The 23,622-nt window shown below is 32.4% G+C and overlaps 3 protein-coding genes across 6 annotated transcripts in view; 2 read left to right on the forward strand and 1 right to left on the reverse strand.

The window, feature by feature from the left end:
• Window positions 1-794: 794 nt before the first annotated feature.
• Window positions 795-6,834, forward strand: LOC126842445 (4'-phosphopantetheine phosphatase). 2 transcript variants are annotated; one of them, XM_050579473.1, is made up of 12 exons: window positions 795-1,080; window positions 1,262-1,365; window positions 1,439-1,641; window positions 1,967-2,378; window positions 2,449-2,571; window positions 2,662-2,824; window positions 2,901-3,093; window positions 3,164-3,316; window positions 3,935-4,022; window positions 4,656-4,860; window positions 4,926-5,250; window positions 5,310-6,834. In XM_050579473.1, the coding sequence occupies exons 1-12, from the start codon at window positions 984-986 to the stop codon at window positions 5,548-5,550; spliced, it is 2,307 nt and encodes a 768-aa protein (XP_050435430.1). In that variant the 5' UTR covers window positions 795-983; the 3' UTR covers window positions 5,551-6,834. The 2 variants fall into 2 exon arrangements, with proteins under 2 accessions (XP_050435430.1, XP_050435423.1); XM_050579466.1 differs by having other exon boundaries at window positions 1,967-2,400; window positions 2,465-2,571; window positions 5,310-6,833.
• Window positions 5,926-23,622, reverse strand: part of LOC126842473 (uncharacterized) — a 93,729-nt gene continuing 76,032 nt past the window's right edge. Inside the window, exons 14-15 of one of the 3 annotated variants that reach the window (XM_050579500.1) lie at window positions 23,418-23,512; window positions 5,926-6,225 (exon numbers count right to left, since the gene is read on the reverse strand). In XM_050579500.1, the coding sequence (XP_050435457.1) occupies window positions 6,084-6,225; window positions 23,418-23,512 (237 nt within the window). In that variant the 3' untranslated portion in view covers window positions 5,926-6,083. The remainder of the gene's footprint in view (window positions 6,226-23,417; window positions 23,513-23,622) is intronic. The other 2 variants (XM_050579495.1, XM_050579488.1) reach the window with 2 other exon arrangements.
• On the forward strand, window positions 8,487-14,169 carry LOC126842504 (uncharacterized). The gene is made up of 2 exons (XM_050579518.1): window positions 8,487-8,860; window positions 12,894-14,169. Exons 1-2 carry the CDS (start codon window positions 8,567-8,569, stop codon window positions 13,953-13,955), a joined length of 1,356 nt encoding a protein of 451 aa, XP_050435475.1. The 5' UTR covers window positions 8,487-8,566; the 3' UTR covers window positions 13,956-14,169.

Here is a 23,622-nt window from a genome sequence, read left to right on the forward strand (position 1 = left end):
AAGATGGAATTTAATTACTATATTAGTACAAATATTGCCTTTACTATATTAGTACAAATATATACTACCAATTGGCTATTTCATACAGTTTGTACTCAATTATATTGTTTAACACAATTTTGACTTTAATTTGCAATGAAAACCAAAATATACATTGAACAATACAACTTCATTTTTTTTTTGCATCTGTTCTTCTATAGGCCATAATTGTGCTGTGTAGGGACCTATCCAGTAGTGAATAATTTTAGATAACCTTCACTGCAGGGTTATCGTTTTTACTGCAATTAAATATTTATGGCGCCTTCTATAACTAGTAAAAGAAATAATAATTTTATTTCCTTTTTTGATAATATGATTACAATATTGCGTTTGACACATCTAGCTTTCACCTACGTCATGACACATGTGATGAATGATTCACATTATTTATTATATTATTTTATTATATGCAAATCAGTAGTTAAAAGTAATACCTATACGAAAATACATACATAACTTACTATTGTTAACTTTAACTTATATCTACTTAAACCGAAGTTGGGGTAACAAATATTGCAACAAGAACTGTTTATTTATTATGCCACCAACAATCATAGATAGATAGATACACAAAATATATTATAAGCATTTATGATTTACTATATTTTAGCACGGTGGATTGATATTTGATAAATCCACTTTGAATATTAAGTGTTCTTATCATTCTGAAACACCATAATCTGATAACGTTATCAGTATTATCAAATCGTTATCAAAATTATACAACTATCAATTAACAAAGAACAAAATGGAAAATCAAAAATTATGAATAATTTAAAACCAATTTTTTAATAAGTCTCTACAGACTTCCGGGATTAGAATATTATACAATTATTTATATATAAAAATCTCTTTTTCTGTTGCAACTACTTAATTTTTGTATTTCGAAAATTGTACTATTTTTTGTTGCCAAAGTAATTTTTGTACACTAATAGTATTATAATATGGAAGAAAAGGGCAATCCGAACAGTATAAAACTTCCAGACACACTTGAAGTTTTCCGAAACTTGAAAAACGCCAAGCAATTTGCCATCGATATCGGTAAGTAATATCAACAATAATACGAATCTCTTACGTAAAATAGGCATAACAATGTAAATATTGTATGTGTTTCTTTGTAAGGCAATTATTAAACAAAATACTTGGGCCTACTTAGGTAAAAAAAGCACCAGTGATCTATGACAAATGTAATTAAATTTGTGATTACTATAATATGTTGTAGGTGGTTCACTGACGAAAATAGCATACTACTCGACTGTATCATTCAGACGAGTATATTATGCGGCCGATGACATTAATAAAGACAGTAGTAAAACCGAAGATGATGTATGCTATATTATGCGTAAATAGCCACTTGATTCATTTATTGTTAAGACTTTTAATTCTTGATATTTTATAGAAACAGGACAAATTCGTTTACACGTATTCTGAACAAGCGCGGTTACATTTTGTAAAGTTTGAGACAAAATACATTGAAAATTGTTTAGACTTCATTGGTGACAACTTGGTTAATACTGATGAACGGAAAGGAAAAAGTATCAAAGCCACGGGTGGAGGTGCACATAAGTACAGCAAACTCATTCAAGACAAATTGGGCCTATCGTGAGTTGTCACTTGTATTTCAATTTTTTCTAAATCCTTAAAATGGTAGTTTAGCCTATTTTGACTCTATAATTGGATTTTAGTATATATTTTTTCGATATTTAATTACAATAAACTCTAAAACACTTTAAGATAGAATCACTTTCGTTTATCAAAATATAACCCTTAAGACATTATTTTTAATTAGGTATGCAATGAATGACAATTCAAATTGTTTTTTTTTTTCATTCATAGTTTTTTACTTGTGTCTTTAAATCCCCAATTTTGCCCACCGCCTGAAATATTATGTTCGATAATTAATGGATTTTTAACATTTGAATTCTAGCGTTGACAAAGAGGATGAATTAACCTGCCTCATCAAAGGTTGTAATTTTTTGTTGAAGAACATTAGCGATGAAGCGTTTGTCTACCATAGACACGGCAGTCCAGAGTATGAATTTCAAGTGGCCGATCCTCATGTATTTCCGTACATGTTAGTCAATATTGGTTCTGGTGTGAGCATATTGAAAGTAGAATCTGATGACTGTTACGAGCGAATCGGCGGCACAGCGACCGGCGGAGGCACGTTCTGGGGCCTCGGTACGCTGTTGACCAAAGCGAAATCGTTCGACGAGCTGCTCGAATTGGCCGAAAAAGGAGATCACAGAAAGGCCGACATGCTCGTTAAGGATATCTATGGCGGCGATTATCAAAATCTTGGCATGCACTCGGATTTGATCGCCTCGTCATTTGGTAAAGTATGTCCAAGACGTAATTCAGGTAACATTGTAAAGAATTTGTAGCTAAAAAAAAGTTTACGTTTTTAAGCTGGTTTTGTGTTTAGAAAGTGATTATAACGAAGCGGACTTAGCCAGAAGTTTGTTGTTTTCAATCAGCAACGACATTGGCCAAATCGCTTGTTTATATGCGATGATGCACAATTTAAAAAAAGTACCTATATATTTGTATTATTATTATTATTATAAATATTTTCTTTTGTTAATTGTGTCGTAGACTTTGACTTTATATTGTATTTTGTAGGTGTACTTCGGAGGATATTTCTTGAGAAACCATTCGCTAAGTATGCACACTATTTCTTTCTCGATAAACTTTTGGTCTCGCGGCACAGTGCAAAGCCTTTTCCTTAGACACGAAGGCTATTTGGGAGCGATTGGAGCCTTTTTGAAAGGTACCGAGGAATGTGGTAAGTATCGATGTGTTGTTTTAATATCATTATCATCTTATCTTAATATTTTAGAACTTTCTTTTGTCCATTATAGATGGCGACAAGTTTTCGTGGCAAGAAAATTATGCTGGCAGTGGAAGCAACAGTACACGCCTGACGGGCGGAAAACGAGTGGATCAACTGGAACTCGATCGTTGGGAATCTCCGTTAACGTTTTGTCCTTTACTGATGGATCCGGCCAGCTATATTCCTGATACCGTCGATTTGAATTCTGACAAAGAAGCCAGGTCAGTGTTATTTAATTTTTAAATTCTTTAAGTTTTCTATTTTAAATTATATTGTTTTTTTTTTTTCAAGGGAATATTGGTTGGACTGTTTTGAACAAAGCATTGAAAATTATGTAAGTTACGCCGTCGCCAGTCAACCAACTAGCGATACAGCCAAATCTCGATCTGAGAAATTTAAAGAGAAATTCATAGCCAGAGTAAAGTTGCTGAGAATCAAACCTTTGTAAGAAACATATTTAATTTTTACTTTTACTCGGATTACTATAATAATATGTATCAAACTTGAACTATTATAAATCTTGGTTTTTTTTTTTGTAAGAGCTAGGTCGAAACAGTTATAAAACAAGTAAAAAAAAAAAAATGTTTTTTAAGATGGTTCAATTTTATAAGTAAAACATTCACTATCAAGATCTAAACTAAATTTAAAATTATGTGCTATTTAGGCACGCGTCCCGTTCTTTAGGAATCATCCGATGTTCGGTAACACTTGTAGTCATATTATATAGTTTACAAGTGCTGTAATATTTGAATTACTTTTTATTAGATTTTTCATTTGCGTTCAAGTATTATGTTATTTTTTACCAATCAGTTTAATGTCGAAACTTTTAAGATTTTACGCCACTTCGGTCATACTTTGCTCGGTCGTACACGTACCTTTGTTAAAGTATGAGGTTGCACAATTTCTTATTAAATGTTTGTGTTTTCCGGTACCACTAACACTATCACTGAATTTCATAGGTTTTCCACTGACATAAAACTTTACGAATGCCAAATGAAAATCTTAAAGTCGTATTAATACGTTAATTATACCTAATGTGTTAATTATTTTTTTTATTTTTAGTACTTATGGCAATTTGACTGTAAGAGGTCTTCTGGACACTATTAATCATTGTCTAAAAGAATTTGATTTTCCTGACCCTTACTTAACTGTAAGTGTATTTAATGAGTATATTTAAACAATCGATTTTATACTTTCTAACGTATTTAAAAATATTATTTCATTTTAAAAGTATCTACACATTATGTACAATATTATGTGACACGTTCTAAAAATTAAGGTGAAATAAAAAAAAAAAAAAATTGTTTTATTTTTCTCAAGAGCAAATTTGATCAAACAGTATAAAAGAGCAATAGCTATAATATGATAATAATAATTTTGGGACTAGGTTATTTAAAACTAAAAGTGTTTGAACCAAATGCTATTATAAGTCTTATAGTTAAAAAACTTAAAAAATTATAATTCCTCAATTTCAACCATATGTTTTGGTCTTTCTGTAAAGCTGGTTTTTATTTGAGGATTTTATTTTTTAAAACGCTTTAAAAATATCTCCATTTAAAAAAAAAACTCTATCTATACTTAATTAATTTGTTTGTAAATTTGGTATACTGCTTATTTACTTTAATAATTCAGTTCAGTGCATTCGTGCATTTATTTTCAATTAAAAAGAAAAATCTCATACTTTTCCTTGATTTTTAAAAAAAATTAATTTTTTTACCCTTACAACGTAAAAATTACCTAAAATTGAAACGATTAAAACTAAAATTTTTATTTTATTTTTTAGCAAAAACGAACTGAAAACGAGGAAGCGTTAAGTTGTTTGCAAGAGCGTTTGACAGAATTGGATACTTTAAATGTGAAGAACCGTCAAGTAGAATTAATTATGGGTGTTTTGGCGGGAAACACTTTTGATTGGGGCGCCAAAGAAACTGTTGCTCTGATGAAATCGGGACAGTTTGACTTTAAACAAGCTCGAAACAAAGTTCCTGGTATGGTTGACAGTTTGAAAATTAAAAGTTACATTTATTAATTAATTTAATATTATAAACGGCAGCCAGACCTTGGTTAATGGATTACTTGGACGATTGGGTACAAAAGATATACAACGAGAAGTATAAAAGAATCGCCATTTTCATCGACAACAGTGGATTCGACATTGTACTGGGAATATTGCCATTGGCCAGGGAGTTCCTTCGTCAAGGCTCAACTGTGATACTGTGTGCGAATTCTGCTCCGGCGCTCAACGATGTTACGCATTCCGAACTGGTAGTTTTGTTACGACACGCGTCGTCCATTTGTCCCGTTATCGCCAAAGGCTTGGACGAAGGCGCACTGAAATCAATGGAAACAGCTCAGGGCGGTCCTTGTTTGGATCTGAGGTGAGATTTTTTTTTTTTTATCAATTACGAATTCAACAGTTCAATTTTTTTTTTTTCAGTCGTTTGGGACGCGAGTTGGCCAACGAATTAAGTACTGTCGACTTGATCGTACTGGAAGGAATGGGCCGTGCCGTCCACACAAATCTGGACGCAAAGTTCACTTGTGATAGTCTCAAATTAGCCATAATCAAAAACAGATGGCTAGCAAAGCGGCTGGGCGGGGACATGTTTTCCGTTGTGTGTAAATACGAAACGCCCAGAATCGCTAAGGAGAAAGCGATCGCTCAAGCTATATTATAGTTACGCTTTTGTACTATCTTTATTTTTTTATGTAATTGTGTATGACATTAGTGACGGGAATCCAAAAGTCCGGTTTTTAAAAAAAAACTGTATTTCAGCCACTTAAAAAGTCATTTAATTATTAAATATTATTACATTATAAAGCTTTGTACTTAAGAAAAAATTTTTGATGAAAATTTAAAAATATAACAGACATAAAAGGCTTTTGAATTTCAACAAATCAAAAGTCCAAAAGCAAATTTTCTTTTTGGTGTTGTATGTTTTATTTTTATATATTCATCAAAATTATTTTACTTAGGTACACAACTTTATATCGTAAAAATATTTAATACTTTTAAGTGGCTTAAATAGCGTTTTTTTTTTTTTGTGCAAGTACGGATTTTCAGATTCCCATTATTAGTGCATATGCAAGTATTGGCATAAGGGTTACTTTTTTATTATTTTTATCCCAAATTTTTGTTTACATCTTAGTACAATAATTTCATTTTGATAACAGTTACAAAAGTTGTGTCAATAATATTTTTTGTTTTTTTTTAAATGTTTTTATTATGTATTAAGCTCGGGGGAACTGGCAAGTGGGACATTAATGCTCTGGTGGCCGCTCTCAATCCAATCGCGACACATTCTTCTTGTGGTTTTCCTTGTAAAATTCCAGAAATGTAACCAGCACATAGACTGAAACAAAAAAATCACTTTGTTATTGATAATTCAATTTTTTGTTAAAATATTTATAGTTTTAAGTTGATGCCATTTATTATACTATTCATAAATTATTGTTGTTATATAATGGATGTATTAATAAACAAATATTAGTTAAATAACTAGTAAATATATTTTTTTTTATTAACTTTATTTGTAAATATGATAACTAAGGTCCACCTTGTATTCAGCTAAAAGTAAAATAATATAATAATCTTATTTTTTTGCCATGATGTCAAAGAACATATTTTGTTCTGGTATATTTAATTGTCCAACAAAATGCCACGTTAAGGGCCGACCGACGACATTTTTCATAATTTTCAAATTTTTCTACAAATTTGGATGCAATTTATTTGTTAACAGAAAAACAAATCACACAGCTTTGATAATTGAATAACTAATATATTTTGTACAGATTAATCAATTACATTATTATTATTACTAGCTTTAAATATGGATAGACAAATTTGAGATAGACCATTATAGAGTCATGGCAAACGAACGGATTGATGAAAATTTAAAATTCAAACGCTAAAATATATTTTGTCTACATATTTATGGAACTAAAAACATACGGATTTTTTTAAAGTTACATTATCGATTGTTTTCACATTTCAATTACCATACTTGGTATTTAAAAATCAAGAAAGTAAAAAATAATAGTTAAATTATACTATTACATTAATAGTCTATACACTAACTGTCATGTACTGTATGTTACACGCATTGTAATTATTTTTTCAATCAATAAAGTTGAAATAGTAATATTGTACATTGTTTATTTTGTCGTTTTAAATATTTAAACCATTTCCTAGAACATTGTACATTGTACATAATTAATCAGGTACTCTATTAAATTTCAATACATTTGTATTAAATAATACATATCGGCGTTGTTTACCTGGTAAATTATTTTTGTATCTTTAAAAAAAAAATTAAAAACATTATTTAGCGAGTGTTATTCAGAAACTATGTGGAAACAGTTTTATTAAAGTATGACCAGTAAGTTTAGTACATTATTCTCAATTAAAAACGTTAATAAAATGTATGCATTACCATTAAAGTTTCAAAAGTTGCTATAAATAAACTAAGTTTGGGAGAAGGGGAGATAAAACTAAAGATTAAGACTACATTGTATAAAAACATGAAAAATGAATTTCTTGCTAAACCCTATGGGATATTGAGTGGCTCACGATAAAATGATCATACTGTGAACTTTTTCAAAAACATAATCTCACCCCTTAAGCGTTAAAGCATTGTCAACAAATGGTAACACGTATGTCTTTTATTGACTGTTTAAATTGAGAAAGATTGGCTGAAAATGTCGAGAGTTTTAGTGTAGGTATTCGTTGAAACATATTTTTTTTGGTTGTTTTCGTTTTTAAATGTTTAAACTATTTTTCTTGCATGGAAAAACAGCCGTCATAGTGTACAACAACAATTCCTCATAGTTTTACATCACATTCCTTATGATTAGCAAACAGCTATGGCGCATTTTCGCAAAAAATAATATAATACGATATTTTATGGTTTATTGTTTATCGAATACAAGTGTATGTTTTTTAAACGTATTCTGTTTTTTTCGAATGGTTGAACCATTTGTTGTGTTTGTTTGTTATGCACCGCATTGTGTCTTCAATAATACTCTATGTAAAACATACATACTATGCTTTATAATTTTTTCAAAAATTATAGTGATACTTTTTTTTTATTAAGGAAAACCCCTCCAAAAAAGAGATAAAATCAATTTTGACCGTAGTAAAATTATAGGTTGATATGAGTGAGTGAATCCTGTCATCCAGACAACCGGTATCTGAAAAATATTTCTATTTTGTTGTCGAATGCGATATTTGGCCAATGATGACAATAAATTATTATAGACACACGATTAACTCTAATTGTAGGTACTAAAAATTGTAAAAGAATTGTTTAAAAAAAAAATGCATATAATTAATGAAAAAATGTGGAGGGAACCAATTCAATACTAGGAGGTTAAAGCCCCTCAGCCCCGCCCCCTCCTCGCAGCCTTAGAGCTATGTGCGTATAAAACTAGTATTATCCGTATTGGTATTTATTTATTTACACAGTCACCTAAAACACCTAAAGCAACTACACGTTACGTGCCGCCAAAACGTGAGTAATATTTGTTTTTGCTTTTTTGTGAAAATCGTAAAATGGAAGGTGCGCAGATCTCGAATGCTCGAATTCAATCAAATAGCTGCAGTCGAACGGTTTATTTTCGACAAAAAATCGACTCTGGCAGAGCACTTGGAATATAAAAAATAATAATAACCTTGAAACAAACTAATCGTTTCCGATGGATCAACGCGGTTCGCTACGGTTGGCGTTGATGTTTTGCGTTTACACTGTGAACGTGGAGGCGACGATCCACCCGGTTTGCAAAGGGCAAACGCCGCAGAAGCAATACCACTCGTTTTTGAGACATTTCCACGTGGGATACGATATTGCCGACCCGGAGACCGGTGCAACAGATCTGGCCAGCACCGTGAAAGAGATCAAGACCAACACACTGTGCGGCGTTCAAACGATATGTCTGTCGATCATGCGAATGACGAGGCCCGCCCACGACGAGAATGCAAACACTTGGAAGGTTAAGTTGCAGCCGTTTTACGGAATTCCACGGGACGCCATGGCGATAGTCTACAACATAGGCCGCGTCTACGGTAGCCCGAACCTCTATCCGCTGTGGCTGTTCTATTTGTACGTCGAAGACAGTAGGGACTTTTATTGGAGAAAAACTACCGCCGAGCGAATGGGCAAAATACACGAAATGATAACCGCACAACTGGCCGCGTCCGTAAAAAAATGTCCGAGAAAAAATGCATTCGACGTGACCGACGAGGAGTGCCGGTTCTATGAAGAGTACAGCGGTGGTCAACAAAAACACGGTGCTTACGAATTTGGAAGCTTTGCGAGCCACGTAAAACAGCATTTCGACGAAATTCGTCCGACCCTGAGGGCCGTCACCAAAGACAACTACAATCTAATCGATGTCAGAAACTTGCGCGTCAACACCGAACGTTTTCTACGGGCCAAAGACAATTTTTATCAGACCATCAAAGACGGCGGCATAAATATAGAACGGCACCAAGCGAACACTAAGCTAAGGAGAGCGTACGACGAGGCCAAAGAACCCACGAACCTGTACGACGGGTGTCGAGGCATAAAGGATTTCCAAAAAATTTACTTGACCCTGATGAAATTGGTCATGTTGCGATTCGTATGGATCCACTTGTGGCTGGCCCATAGAGATAACAAACCGAACGTGAACTATACGATGTACGAGACGGCCAACTCTTTTGTCGCCATTACCGGTTTGAACGACGACGAGGCCTTTGACGAAACCGTCAAACATTTGCAAATCGAAAGTCCTTCGCACGAAGACAACGACACTGCTCTCGACAATATTAGAGCGCAATTGATGGAAAGCTGTCAGTTGGTCAACGCTTGCGAAATTTCGACGATAAAAAAAGAAGACATCCTGGAGGTCTTCTCCGGCCGTTGGACGAATGTGGAAACCCAAACCGAAATAGACAAAAATCATCAGTTAGCCGTGTTGTACGTTGAAAAAATCAAAAAATTGCTGGCCAATGTCGACCAAGAGTTCGTCAAGTCGGTTTTGGCGTTGTCTTATCCGATCAATAAGAATTTCTGATTGCCGCCATAATGTAACATGATAATTAAGCGAGAAAAAAGCGGCTTGATTAGTTTTAATCTACATGAAAATATATTAAGTTACTGAGCACATACATTTAAAAATCATTGTTAATGCACCGCCTGGTAGCTTCAATCATAATACCCTATGTTAAAATGAAATGTAAAACCTACATATTATGCTTTATAAATAATATCTATTTAAATATTACTGAATAATTTATTCTGTATATTCATTTAATAATTATTGCATTCTTATTCTTGTTAGCCCACATAGAAACTCGAAGACTTCTTATGAAATTTGTAGATACACCAGAAGTTACATGATGGTAACTCAAAAAACACAAAAGTTTTTAACTTGTGTCACTTAAGAAACACGTGTGAGATATTGTAAAAAAAAATTATTCAAGTCTGAATTTGTTGTTGTTTGGATCGGTTAACAAATGAAAAATAGTACAATAGATAATGTAGTAGTTATTTAAAACGAAAACCATAGTAGAGAACGATATAGCATTATCAGGTTATGTTGGGAACAAAATCACACCGGTGGGAAAGGTCCGATTACCTGTTCAATACGGAGATAAGGCCGCGCATATCTGGGTATACGTCGTGCCTAGAGGCGGGCCACCACTAGTCGGTAGAAACGATTTGGCCGTTCTGGGCATTGATGACATTTCTACTTTCAATTTCACCATAACGGGAACGGGATAGAAACAATAATAAATAAGTATAAAGTAGTTTTCGAAGAAGGTTTAGGTACGTTTAAATCATATAAAATAAGTTTGAACGTGATGGAAGGTGTCAGTGGATTTCAGAAAGTATAAATAAGGTTGTTTTGTATACATATATATTGTTTTTTTTTCTTTTCTATAATAACCAATAAGTATGATTAACAAGCTACAAACCTATATGGTATAATTTATTTTTAATTGTCCGTCTTTACATGTATGTTAATATTCTTTTTATTTTATTCTCCAAGGGCAGAAGTGTTATATATTAAGCAATTCAATTGTAGGGTAATGCCCAACGCCGGTCACATCGGGCGGCATTAGTGATGTCGATGAGTAATAAATCAGTCTTTGACCAGCCATCAATATGAATGTGTATTAATTCGAACTTGTTTACCCGTCATATTACGATGTACAACATGAATAATAGTGGTTTTTGTCATATTTTTACGCCTTAAGTCAGATACATAAGACACGTTTCCATACATTTTATTACATGATGATTTGTTGTTTATTAAAAACAAGCTGTGTTCTTTAAAACGTATTCTGTTTTTTTAATGTTAAAACTATTTTCTTGCATGGTGGCAGTACCTACCCATTGTTACATAAATTATAGCGAATAGGGATGACGTAAAAAATCATGTCAAGTTTACGTTAAGGACAAGGGTGACCGACCCGAATATTTAGTTAAGTCTTCAACTTGCATATTTAATTTTAGTTCAAATGCATGCAGTGTACAAAAGCCAATTTTAATACAGTATGGTTTGTAGTTTTTCGAAAACAAGTTGTTTTTTTGAAACGTATTTTATTTGGTTGTTTGCGTTTTCAAATGTTTAAACTGTTATTCTTGCATGGAAAACAGCTGTCATAGTTTACAAAAACAATTTTTAAAGTTTTACATTACATTCCTTATGATTAGAGTGGCAAAATATATTATAAATAATATAATACGGTATTTTATAATTATTTGTTATTCCACTGTAATGTCAAGAATGAAGAAGAATTATAGATTGACATTTGATGGGAATTAAAATAATGAACCCCACTACAGCGTTTCTATAAATATAAAAAAAAATAGAACTGTAATTAGAAGAAAAACAACAAGTACAATTATTATGCGTTTTTTATATACATATATATTTTTTTGTGATAACCCAAGTTATCTTTTAACGGCTGAACCGACTTATTTTTCTAGCAAGTTTATAAATCAGAAATCGTACTGGAAGTTTTAAAAGTTCTCCTGTTCTCCTTTGGAATCGATAAAATCACAAAACAAATTTGAACATCATTCTACTTAAAATTAGAATTTATTTTATTTACTACCGTTAAAGCGTTGGCAAACGAAACAAATTAGCAGAGTCAAAAACTAGCAGAGGTGGAAACTATTTCTTGGTGTGAAATTTAAACCGAAGTTAGATCTATAATGGAGCTATAACATATTATACAATTTATTAAAAAATGTATAGTGACACTTCTTTTTATTAAGGAAAACCCCCAAAAAAGGGATAAAAAATACATTTTGTATTTAGTTGATGTGAGTGAATCCTGTCAACCGGTCAACAAGAATCTAAATAATATTTCTATTTTATTGTTGATTGCGATATTTGGGTAACAATGTAAACAAATTATTACAGACATACAATCATTTGTAATCGTACAAAAAAAAAAGTTTCGAGTGGCTAAAGCACACATAAACCTAGTATTATCCCGTGTTGGTATTCATTTATTTACACAGCCACCTAAAGCAACTAAAGAAACTAAATATTATGTGCCGCCGAATCGTGAATAATATTTGCTTTTTGGCGTGTGTTCAGATAAAAAGTGCTTTGCGGTAGTCTAAGTCCAAAGCGCAGTAACATTTTTTTTTCTTGCGCGACCAAGTCGATTTTGGCGGTACTTAAAATATAAAAAAATAATAATAACCTTGAAACAAACTAATCGTTTCCGATGGATCAACGGGGTTCGCTATTGTTGGCGTTGATGTTTTGCGTTTACACTGTGAACGTAGAGGCGACGATCCAGCCGGTTTGCAAAGGGCAAACGCCGCAGAAGCAATACGACTCGTTTTTGAGACATTTCCACGTGGGATACAATATTGCCGACCCGGAGACCGGTGCAACAGATCCGGCCAGCACCGTGGAAGAGATCAAGACCAACACACTGTGCGGCGTTCAAACGATATGTCTGTCGATTATGCGAATGACGAGGCCCGCCATCGACGAGAATGCAAACACTTGGAAGGTTAAGTTTGAGCCGTTTTACGGTGTTCTACGAGACGCCATGGTGATACTCTACAACATCGACAGCGTGTACGACAGCGCGAAAATCTATCCACTGTGGCTGGTCTATTTGTACGTTGAAGACAGTAAGGTGTTTTATTGGAGAAAAACTACCGCCGAACGAATGGGCAAAATACACGAAATGATAACCGCACAACTGGCCGCGTCCACGGAATTGTGTCCGAGAAAAAATGCATTCGACGTGACCGACGAAGAGTGCCGGTTCTTTGAAGAGTACAGCGGTAAACAAAAATACGGTGCTTACGAATTGGCAAGTTTTGCGAGCCAGATAAAACAGTATTTTGACGAAATTCATCCGACCCTGAGGGCCGTTACCAAAGAAAACTACAAACAAATCAATGTCAGAAACTTGCGCGTCAACACTGAAAGTTTTCTACGGGCTAAGCGTAATTTTTATCAAACCATCAAAGACGGCGGCATAAACATAGAATGGGACCGCGCGAGTACTAAGCTAAGGAAAGCGTACGACGAGGCCAAAGAACCCACGAACCTGTACGACGGGTGTCAAGGCATAAAGAGTTTTCAAAAAATTTACTTGACCCTGATGAAATTAGTCATGTTGCGATTCATATGGATTCACTTGTTGCTGGCCCATAGAGATAACAAACCGAACGTGAACTATACGATGTACGAGACGGCCAACTCTTTTGCCACCACAATCGGTTTGAACGACGACGAGGCCTTTGACGAAACCGTCAAACATTTGCAAATCGAAAGTCCTTCGCTGGAAGATTCCCAAACTGCTCTCAAAAATATTAGAACACAACTGACGGCACACTGTCAGTTTGTCAACGCCTGCGAAATATCGACGATAAACGAAGAAGACATTCCGGAGATCTTCTCCGTTTATTGGAGTAAAGTGACAACCCAAACGGATATAGACAAAAATCGTCAGTTAGCTGTTAAGTACGTCAAAGAAGTCAAACATTTCCTGACCGATGTCGACCAAGAGTTCGTCAAGTCGGTTTTAGCGGTGTCTTATCCAATCGATAAGAATTTCTGATTGCCACCATTTAATAACATGTCATGCAAGCGAGAGAAAAGCTGTTTGATTATTTATTTTTAATCTATATATAAAAATATATTAAGTTACTGAGCACAAAAGTTTTAAAACCATTGTTAATGCACCGCCTAGTAGCTTCAATAATAATACCCTATGTTAAAATGAAATGTAAAACCTACATATTATGCTTTATAATTAATATACACTTAAATATCACTGAATAATTAATTTTGTATGTTCATTAATTGCATTCTTATTCTGGTTTTCGCGAACACATAATGGGCCAAATAAGGCTAATTTCTAAGGGTTTACCAAACTTGGAATATAAGAAAAAAAGTTTTGCTTTAAGGTTCAACTAACATTATTAAGTAACACAATTGTTACGATATTATATGCTCGATGCTAAAACCTATCTATGGGGACTGATTTTCAGGTTTTGTTTTTAACGTTGAAACGTTTAAACGTGGAAAAACAGCTGTCAAAGTTGACAAAAACAACAATTTTCATAGTTTTACATTACTTTCCTTATAACTAGAATGGTTATGTATGCGTACACGCAAAATATATTATAAATATGATAATACGATATTTTATAATTATATGTTACTCCACTGTAATGTGAAGATGGATTATAGATTAACATTTGATAGAAATTATAATTACAAACCCCACCACAGCGTTTCCGTAGAAATTAAAAACAAATAGTTGTGTACTTAGAAATAGAAACAAATAATACAATGATGCGAGTTTATTTAAAAACATTTTTTTTGTTTTTGTGACGACCCACGGTCACATTTCACATATATGTATTACTAAATTTTTATTATTTAACGTACTCGGAAGTTTACCAATAATAAACTCAATTTCCTGTTCAAGTAGTTTATCCTTTAATTCCATGGTTTTCTCAATCAAGTAAAATTTTACTGAATATTCAGCAACATCTGCATGTCAAAAATGTCGTCCAATTGCTAAAATCATTACATTTATTTTATTGTATTTATCAGTTAAAAAATTATGAAACGTCGTAAAAAATATAGAGATTTTGTGTGTAGGCAATATTACTATTTCGGTTGTAAAACATATTATTATTTGAACAATACACATGTGAAATATTTTTCTGCTCATGCAACACAACATTAGATCTATGAGAGGCTCTCGGAAACAACTACTGTTTTCATGATTCGTAAACCGAGCCCAGATTATTTATTTTAAAACTGTAAATTGTAAATCGATATAAAAATCTAAACTTAAAATGGGCGGTTGAATTTTTCGTTTATATTTTGTAAGCGAATATTGGTTTTTGTTGTTTGTTTTGTATGGTATCTCCAGCAAAATATCAAACAACTGTACAATGACATTATGTTTGAACCTTGCTTTATTCGTTTTGAAATAGGTTTCAGTAACATATTTTTTAACTACAGAAGAATGATAATCAAACATTCCCAACTTAGGTAAGTATGCCGGCGTAACCATGTAAAATAACCTGATATAAAAATAAAAAAACGTCCAATATAATAATATTATTTGGAAATGATTTGAAAAAAAACATTTTTTCTATAAAGCGTTCGGTTTACAAAAAGCTAAAAAATAACACGTTGTTTTAAGACGGTTGTGTAAACAAGAAATAGGTACATTTGTTTGGGCTTGCCAAACGGCAAAACAACCACTGGGTTTTTATGGTTCATAGGCCACAATTATTTATTAAAAACTTCATGTTAAATTTTCAGCCTATATTGAATAAGCAAAATACATATGGGTTTATTAAGTTTTACACTGAAATCGCTAAAACAGCAGCCGTTCAAAAGAATAAGAATCATTTAAGATTTAAATTCCTGTATACCACTATTTAATTAACTTGCGCATTAAAAAAATATCATAATGAATATAAATCAATAAGTCTAAAAATCAGAAATCGCACTAAAAGTTTTTAAAAATTCTCCTATTTTCCGTTAATATTGAGAACAACCCAAAACTAATTTACACATTTTTTTCCTTAAAATTAGGATGCTCTTTATCCATTTTAAAAATATCGACTATTAGTTCCAAATTTATATGGAATATTCTTTAAACATAGTATTACTCCCTTTGCATATGTATGAGTTGTACAAAAAGCTAATAAACAATTCTTTACATTTGAATACAGTATGGAGGTTTGTTGTTTATCAAAAACAAGCTATGTTCTTTGCAATGTGCTATATTTTTTTAAATGTTTGAACTACCTATATATTTACATAGTAGTACCTTCCCGTTGTTACATAAATTATAGCTAATACCTATTTTGTACAGTTTGTTAAGTCTGAGCATTTGCTAAAAAAAAAAAATACAATTCTGAATGTCTCATTTATCTAATATAAGTACACTGTTAAGAAAATAGGTTATTATTATTTTTTATTTATCATTGATGATATTGTTATTATTGATTTTTTTTCAAGGTCACAATGAGACTACTGCCACTGTAACTACTGTGCTATACTGGGACTTGATCAATTAGTTTTATAGTTATTACTATTATCTTCATGACAATGTATAACATACCAAATATAAGTGGAGGGGGAGAGAGAGAGAGAGAGAGATGATTTAGCTTAAATGATTCATTTTGGATGGGATAAAGTGAAAAAACAAAATATGTAATTTCGATCTAGTTGCACCACTATTTTGCTTTAATATTTTACACGCATTGCACTCAGTGTAATAAAAGTGTTCTGATGTAAAAGAAATCGGCGCCGTACAAATAATAACGGAGTGATATGTACGCCTATCCCGCGCTTGTAACACCGAGCACTGGAGTCTTTTGTTTAAATTTTTAAACCTAATGACAAAAAAAGAAAATTAAAAATCAGTGTTAGTCTCAAATACAATAGCGACTTGGCGTATGAAAAAAAAATATATACAATAGTATGTTGCACAAAAAAATAATACATCCAAATTGCGACAACGCACATTGTAAATTTAAAATAATTTGTATTTTTCTTTGCTGGTTTTCCACAATATGATAATTTAAAAAATATTAGCTACGGATTTCAGAATCTTTTCAATATTTATAATACCCAATCGAATTCAAAAAAGTAAGATATCGACGAGTGAACTGAAAAATAGAGTTTAGTCTATTGGCGCCAGAACAGGCGAACGCCCCGTCGTTCGGAAACCTTTTAAAAATAAAATTACCTGTCATCTAAAACGAATAACGGCCATCTTGCGGGCGATATGCAAAAAAAAAAATAAATTGCTCACAAACTGCATGAATAATGTTGCTATTGCGGCGAATGCAATCTAAATGGATAATCAATGATGCATCATATTTTACTGTAGGGCAGGAAAAACTGCTTCGTGTTATCGATGACGTACATACGAGATATAATATAGTTTATGCAACCTTTAACGTTTGCGTTTTTTAGAAATCATTTTTATACGTCAGTTCAGTGTGTTGTTAACGTCCCTTTTTAAAAGCAATCCGGAACGTGGATACTTTTCCTAGAAAAAAAAAAAGGAAATTGTGCCAACCCTTACGTCATACTCGGTTAAATTCACTCGATTCTCAATACGATTCCTCAATGAACAAAAAAATCAATATTTTCCTTAAAAAAATACTTAATTGTGGATTGAAATTTATTATTTTCATTTAAACACTAGTTAAACCTAGGCCAGTTACAAGACATTTAAAAAAATTGTAATATTTGTTTTGCAAGTTGATCACAACTTTGATAGTGATTTAAAAATGAATTTGTTCTTTGGTTTTGTTCCAAATAGAAGGTAATAATATATTTTAATATAATAATATATTTTGCTGCACGCTGTAATCAATCGAGTACAAACTATCATTCTATAGTTTAGTATTCAAACGTTTTTAATCAAAATATTAATTAAACAGTGAATAAAGAAAACAGTGAATTATATGTAACTAAATTTTTAAAATTCTGAATAAATTAGAACACAAACCTTTTGATAACCGACACGCAATACTTTTCTCCCAACAATTGTCAAAATATTTTTAAATTTGTATGGGTTGTTATTATTGGATGTTATAATTCTACTAATTTATAATCAAAATCATGATTTATATCTACTTAGCTACTATATTTTTGGTAAGTTTTGGACTTGAAATCTAAAACCAGTCAGAAGGTACATCTAATCTGTATGTACAATCTTGTAGATGCAATCTTTTTAAATGTATTTTATAGCGACTTGAACCGCATATTTCGATTTCACTGTTGCTATAGTTTGTTTTCGGTTTGTATTTTAAGAATGTTTTAAATCCGCATTCAATTACTTTATAAGTTAACTTCATCAAGTTTCATTACGGTGGCCATTCCCCTTTAACTACCAATTATTTTGTATATTTTTGAGAAGGCTTACAGCATAGCGCGTTTTTTCAAAGATATCTTCTTAGATTTTAATTAATATATGACTTATAAGCATTAAGCATACATAACTATTTTGCCATTTTGGTATGATAAGTTTAGTTTGAGACAACAAAAAGCTTTTTTCTTAAAAACCCGTGTAATTTAAGGTTTTATTACAATAGTTCACGTGTTCACCTGTTATTTCTAGTGGGCGTTTTTCACTACATAATTTAATTACGTTTTCCTTTCTTGTGCTGAAACAAACAAAAAAAAAACCCTCCGCAAATAATTTACACTCACAGTGAATTATGTTTCGCCGAAATTGTACTTAACACAAAGAAACGATTTTTTCGTAAACACTTTTTGTGTTTTAAAACTTATTATAAATTGTGAAATTTGTAATATTTTTTTAACAGGTATTCAGTAATAGTGTATTGTTACATCAAGCTAACCGAGAGCTTATTAATTGCGTTGTACGTAGGTAGCAGTTTTATGTTGGCTTATAGACTTATAATGTCTATAAAAAATTTGGTTTTTTTCTTCTTAGAATTCATTACATAAAAAATGCAATAAAAGAAATGTATAAATATAAATAAATATATATATAGGTATAGGTATGTATATGGATGATATACATATATATATATATATCCTTTTTATACATATAATTTTATTTCAGCTTTTATTAAATTTTACGTCGATATAATAACAAACAGAAAATATCATACATATATTTATATGTCTATATACACTACACATTTTCAGTACACTGGTCCAATATAAAAGAGTCTAGTTGAACGGATTCTATTCAATGGGATCAGCATACTCTACAGTAGGTATGCCATTTTCAAAATATATGCACACACATATTTGTTCATAGTGTAAAATAAATTCTCTGCGTTATACATACAAGTATAGCTGTTTTTTGAATATTCATTGGAAAAACAACCAAGGCAAACGATACGAATTCAAACTGTAGGTAATAAGAAACGTAAAATGTACCGCACTGCCCGAGACTTAATTACTTAACATGTATAATAACTGCTATCACGCTATTACAACATTAAGAAACAACTAAAAATGTTCAATGTAAATTTTAACGTATTATTAAGATGGATTTGTAAGTTTTGGAATTTTTTTCAGCCAATAAAATTATTTTCATCATGCGGTTTTATGTGTTGCTTCGCTTGTATTTTTTTTTTTAACATAAAAAAAATGAACTAATATGTGTGCTAATAACAGCTATAATAATTACACAAAACAATTATTAAAAAAAAAAAATTTCATATTATTTTAAACGTGGTCGTTCGATAGATAATAATAACAATAATTAGCGGTCGTGTTAATTACATTATTTCAAGTATACAATCTTATGATATATATTTTTTAGCAGTAGATTAGTTTTGATATAAGCAATGACGTCAAGTTTTAAACATATAAACGTGATTGACGACGAGAAAAATAGGTCAGATGATGTAAATCACCACACCGATTTACTTATTGCTTGAATATTCAGCTTCTTAAAGAGTATAAATCGCCTTCTTTTTATTTTTTTATGCCCGACGTTACTTTTAAAGCCTCGAAAGTGCCACTTTTCGGAGAAGACACTGCGCACTATGACTAATAATAGGTCATCATTTCAGGACTGTTTTTTTTCCACCCGACCTTTTGTGTCAACGTGACAGCAGCTATAAAGCGTGCTGTTATGCAAACCGCCGTACTAAGAAAAGGGTTACTTGATAGATTGTAAACCTAACGACGTACTTACCGTACGACCAGGAAGATATTGTTGTATCGCGAATGAAGCGCAACAAAATAGATTTTTAACGACGATAAACAAGCCGTTTGGTTTGTATTGTCCTTTCGCTGTTCTTTACATTTATTTTTAAATTAAAATTCACAAAAATAATTTGAATCCTGCCGGCGGTAACCTGCTGTTAATGTGATTTGTTTTTCAATAGGGTTTCAGTTTTGTAAGATTTGAATTACCTTGTAAATGAATGGGCAACACTGAAATCTGTCAATGGATATTTTTTCATCGAGTATCGCCTAAATGTTTTCTTTTTCATACTCTTGCCCCTCAGGTAGGTATGAACTTTCTTTTAAAATCATGCTCGCCGGGAATAAAGCAACAAGACCGAATTTTCAATAATTTAACATGTATTTACCTACTTTAAATTTAAATGTATTATAGTTTTGTGTTTTTTTACTACTAGAAAATACGTTTCGAGTAAAAGTCAAAATATAATTTTGATTTTGAAATGTACGTTTCTTTTATTTACCGTCCTCTTTTATTTGCTTAGCGTTTTCTGTTATGTACACACAAATACACATTTTTTTTTTGTCCTTTACTTGATCTTATTTTAGTGTTACAAATACATCCAGCCCATGAAGCCCACTCGACTGGTCATGAAATTAAACTTAACAGATAAGTAAAACATTCCAAAATAAAAAATAGAGTACGACTATAGTAGCGCAGAGGGCACGACACGGATAGTTTTCTAAATAAAAAATAAACAAAATCCGTTGTAGAATTGAATTGTGTACAAGTGATATTTATCGTTGATTTTCAAATGTTGGATGGAACAGAGCTATAAAAATCTGGACTCTATTAAGATACATTTTTACCGATCAACGGAAATACAATGTAACTATTTATAGTCTTTTTTGTGTCTCCAACTCTGACTAAAATAACATTATATTAATCTGAGACGCTAATGAAATAATATGTATTTTAACAATTCAACCATATTATGTTATACGTGGTAACGATATTTGGCGAGAATTTTTAAAACGTTCTAAATTACATTCGACACAAGTGAATAATAAATATTTAATAAAATAAATTAGTAGTCTAAATCATCCAGTGAGTGCTAAGTTTTGGCCGTGCCAATCGACGCGTCTGTTCAGTGTTTCCTACACGTGTAAGATCGCTCGGCATCCTACATATTTAAACACAAATCTATTTTTAATCCGTGTTCGAAAATTGCTGAACACTATTTGAGTATTTAGACAAAATAAATACACATATGGCATATTGGACGAATATTCAACGTCTCTGAAGAGATATTTACAAAGTAACCCGACGGGATTTTTTTTAAACGCATGTTGTAGTCAGACTGAGACGACAATAGCGTTTAAATTTAGTATTGGAAAAACATTAATCTCTACGGAACGTTAAACAATGAGAAAAATACAAGCCAGGTTTGGATGGAAACAGTATAAGAGCGCTATTGGGAAATATCGTCGTGTCTATCGTTGGCACGAAAACAAGCAAGCGAAAGGTGCACTGCCATCGATTCTGCCTTTTGTTTCGAGCAGTCAGAGAAGATGTACATAAAAGTCTCGTTGTTCGGATAATTATTTAGACGAGCGAGAGATGACGTCTTACCCGAACGGTCTAGCTATCGTCAAATAATAATGTTATTATACCTCCAACTGATAGCAGAATCGTAAACTCAATGTAAACCATTTCATTAGTGAAAAAACACACGCTTGCAGTAATAAAAAAACACAAAACTCGATTGCTAATTTGCGTTTACAAATGTATATATGCGCTGTAATAAAAATATTATTGTTAACGCCACACATGTCTGTCCGTTAAAAAGAAGCTACGCAAATGACTGGGAATGATATAGTTTCCAAAAATTGAAAAAAATTAATAATCTAGCATCAATTCAAATAGGTACTTAAACCACCGTAGATAAAAATAATAAAATCAAGTATAGTATGTACTATACTTGATAATACCTATACAAAACATTCATATATGAATACTTTTCGTCCACGGTATCATTATTTCTATAATGATTATTCCATTTTATCATGATATATCTATAATGATAATTATTATCATAACTATTGGCTTTAACTATTGTTTATTTGTTTAGGTATATATTGACTAATTGAATACAACTACTAAACTGTTTCTCAGTAATGAGTTCTGGTGGAATCCTTAGAGCTATTTTGGAAACCTCAACTTGCTCAGAAAATCTGTTCACACCATTCGTATTTTGTTCAAACCAAAACCATTGTACTTGTTCTTGGCTTTCTAAACGTTCATTTCTCTCTAGCCACAAAGAAGAAAACTACTATATTCATTGGAATGCCGCGAGGAAATATTGGCTAATTAATCTCGTCTCCTTTCCGGCCGTTTGAAACTCGTTAGACAGACTTAATAGTTCAAACGATACATACCCTTCGGATACATACCTATAACTATTTGTTGTAATCATCACCATTAAGTACCTTGACGTTCTTAAGTTTGTACGTTCTAGCCACACACATCTGGCGCAAAACGTAATTCGAAATCGTATCCTAACAAATTAGTTTTCAAAAAAGCGAATGCAGTAAGCTCTTAAGTAATTCCTTCACTGGGCTATTTGTATTGATTACCTAATCGACGACTTTGTTAGACAGTCAATCAAAGGGCGAAGCATCGGTCTTTATTGAAACGTTGCCAAATTGTTTACAAATAAAAAAAATGACTAACCTATGAAGTTTTTAACAGCTCACCTGGCTTGGCTTGGCCACGTCTTTAATATTAAAAAGATTACTCATCGCACGTGAAAATAACAATCGGTACAGAAATACAAACACCTCAAAAATAAATGATGACGAATTACTTTAAGTTCACATCTCACGGTCCACTCAATTGTCAACTGTGTCTCAATACCTAATTGACCTGATCTACGTTATTAAACCACTAATCAGCCTTATATCATTTACTATAAATAAGGTCACTGGCCATTTCATCCATGTATACTAACGTTTTGTGTCCAACACCTTTGGGGGCGATGACCGAGCAACTTACATTCGAACGTTTTATACACTCCACGGGTTCATGGAAAATGATCTAAGTCATTGGTTAGTTTTCCCATGTTCACAAGTATACTCTCTCATCGCCTATCAATCGATTATGATCGCGAGCCAAAGGCGCTATACCAAACACTATAATGTTGCATGGGGAAAATTAGACAGATTTTTTACACGGTCGTGTGACAGTTGCACGTCCAATATAAATATTATAATGTTAGCAATACGCTCAAATGAATTCTCGAACGTGTTGGCCGGGTAAACGATTCCGTCCAAAATTTAACAGATGAACATTCACAGTGCTTACCAGTCGCCTGCTCCGGAGACGCTGACGGGCGACATTGGTTTCGCCGGTGGAAAGTGCACCATGGAAACAGTGTCGTCGGACTGCTTGGTCGCCATCTGTGAACATTGAACAAAAACAAAGTCAACGGCGCACAGACAATTATTTCGCCTAATCTTTTTTTTTTTTTTTTGGCGGGAAGGGAGGTGGCTGGAAGATTACTTTTCGG

The sequence above is a fragment of the Adelges cooleyi genome, unplaced genomic scaffold (assembly GCF_023614345.1).
Source record: "Adelges cooleyi isolate 19-005CV unplaced genomic scaffold, UGA_ACOO_1.1 ACOO_flye_CR_arks_rails_tigmint_CR_PRNA_108, whole genome shotgun sequence".
Taxonomy (NCBI): Eukaryota; Metazoa; Arthropoda; class Insecta; order Hemiptera; family Adelgidae; genus Adelges; species Adelges cooleyi.

Excerpts from the sequence above, each read along its gene's own strand:
- LOC126842504 (XM_050579518.1), top strand. The coding sequence starts at position 8,567 with ATGGATCAACGCGGTTCGCTACGGTTGGCGTTGATGTTTTGCGTTTAC. Across the intron at positions 8,861-12,893 it reads AGAATGCAAACACTTGGAAG|GTTAAGTTTGAGCCGTTTTA; the intron begins GTTAAGTTGCAG and ends AACACTTGGAAG.
- LOC126842445 (XM_050579466.1), top strand. The coding sequence starts at position 984 with ATGGAAGAAAAGGGCAATCCGAACAGTATAAAACTTCCAGACACACTT. Across the intron at positions 1,366-1,438 it reads GTAGTAAAACCGAAGATGAT|AAACAGGACAAATTCGTTTA; the intron begins GTATGCTATATT and ends GATATTTTATAG. Across the intron at positions 4,861-4,925 it reads AGCTCGAAACAAAGTTCCTG|CCAGACCTTGGTTAATGGAT; the intron begins GTATGGTTGACA and ends TATAAACGGCAG.